Below are 1,713 nucleotides of genomic sequence, written 5' to 3'. Positions count from 1 at the left end.
CACAAGATGTCTCTATTTCCCATAAAGATACTATCGAATGAATGCAGACTTTAGTGCGTACCCTTGTTCAATCATCTTCATTTACCAGTAAAAGAGACAAATTTCGGTAAAACCATCATTAAACTAAAACATGCGCATCTACGTGTGCATCCACCTACGGATCTGCCCTACAAGTCAGTTGAGCAATTACAACCGCGGCAAAGCAAGTGCATAGGTACTAGGTAACTGATTGTAATACAAACACTAATAGTAATTAATATGTAGTCTAACTGCGCCTTGTTTATCTATACTTTATCGCTGTCAGTAATAAATCTCAGCAGGGTGGCGTTTCTCGATCCCCTTCGAGCTTGGCGGCACATTCAAAATTCGACCAGCTCGTGTAATTGTTGTACTCCATTCACTACAGTACAACTCGCAGAAATGTACACCAACAAAATGGGGCGAGAATATCACAGGGGAAAACCTCTGAGTAATGATGTACGATCTCTAATTGTTGAACTAGTTCAGCAGTCGGGTGGAGACCCACAAACGGGATTCACACCGAGAGGAACTTTCAAACAAGTGAGCGATCGCCTTCACGTTGATACTCAGTCAGTATGTAAAATATGGCGAAGATTTGTCTTAACCTCTTCAAGTAGATACCATCCTACGGTAAGAAATACTCCCAGGAAGTTATTGAATGTAGAGATTGCATACTTAGAAAGTTTAAAGGTTGAAAACCCCGGAATGACATCACGGGAGATGAAAGTTCGGTTGTCGCTAGTTTCGCCAACCGACGTTAGCGAACGAACGATACGACATACTGTACGTAATTATTTCACCGAGGGGAAATGGACGAGGAAACGGTGCACTGCAATCGCACAAGAGAGATTCACATTTGCAAATTTGGAGTACACTCAGAACTACATGGACTATTTGTATACAGTTGAGCCTAGGCGTTTGAAGTTCATGGACGAGTCTGGGTTTAAAACACCCACGGTGAGTCATCCATTGTACGGACATTCACTCATAGGAACCCGTTGCGTAGACATTGTACGATACCATCAGTCTCCAAACACAACGCTGAATCTTCTTGTTGGTTTGGATGGAGTAATGCATGCCAACACAATACAAGGCGCATCTGATTCAGCGACATATACTGATTTCATAGCTGAATGTGTCAACACGGTCACCGAATATGGGCAACCAGCACTCCAAACTGGAGATATTTCAGTTGTAGACAATTGTCCTACCCATCATAGTGAAGTGGCGAGAGTGCTGAATGACTGGCTTCAAGTGCAAGGCATCGATGTCATATACACACCAAAGTACTCGCCCGAGTTTAATCCTGCGGAATACTGCTTCAACAAAGTGAAAACCTGCATCAGTAATGACGCTCATATTGCTGAACTTACATACAGAGCTATGCCAGTTGCGATTTTTGAAGCACTAGACAAGGTCACTCCGGCGGACACTCTGGGCTTTTACCGGGCCACGGGATATTTACATGTGTGAACATTAATTGATTTACCGACCGGCCTTTGTACAATTTGATCCCCGTGTCTGAGTATGTCTTGCATGTAAAGGTTCATTTCATCTTAGATTTTTATACATGTAACTGTTCACAGGTAGCTCGAAAGATAGACACTTTTTATTACAGTTTTGTAATTCATGTTATTGTACTGTTACAGATTTCTCCAATCTGTGGGACACTAAATATACTTTGTTCCTGCG

General features: G+C 42.3%; 1 protein-coding gene across 1 annotated transcript; it reads left to right on the top strand.

Annotated features, from left to right (window-relative positions):
* Positions 1–435: 435 nt before the first annotated feature.
* LOC139116362 (uncharacterized) lies at positions 436–1,494 on the top strand. The gene has a single exon (XM_070678999.1). The coding sequence runs from the start codon at positions 436–438 to the stop codon at positions 1,492–1,494; it is 1,059 nt and encodes a 352-aa protein (XP_070535100.1).
* The last annotated feature ends 219 nt before the right edge of the window (positions 1,495–1,713 follow it).

Source organism: Ptychodera flava, chromosome 17, assembly GCF_041260155.1.
Source record: "Ptychodera flava strain L36383 chromosome 17, AS_Pfla_20210202, whole genome shotgun sequence".
Taxonomy (NCBI): Eukaryota; Metazoa; Hemichordata; class Enteropneusta; family Ptychoderidae; genus Ptychodera; species Ptychodera flava.
Note: the sequence above shows the minus strand (reverse complement) of the source record. Positions and strands in the feature narration are given on the sequence as shown.

What these genes read in the sequence shown, in the direction of transcription:
- LOC139116362 (XM_070678999.1), top strand. Translation starts at nt 436, where the DNA reads ATGGGGCGAGAATATCACAGGGGAAAACCTCTGAGTAATGATGTACGA.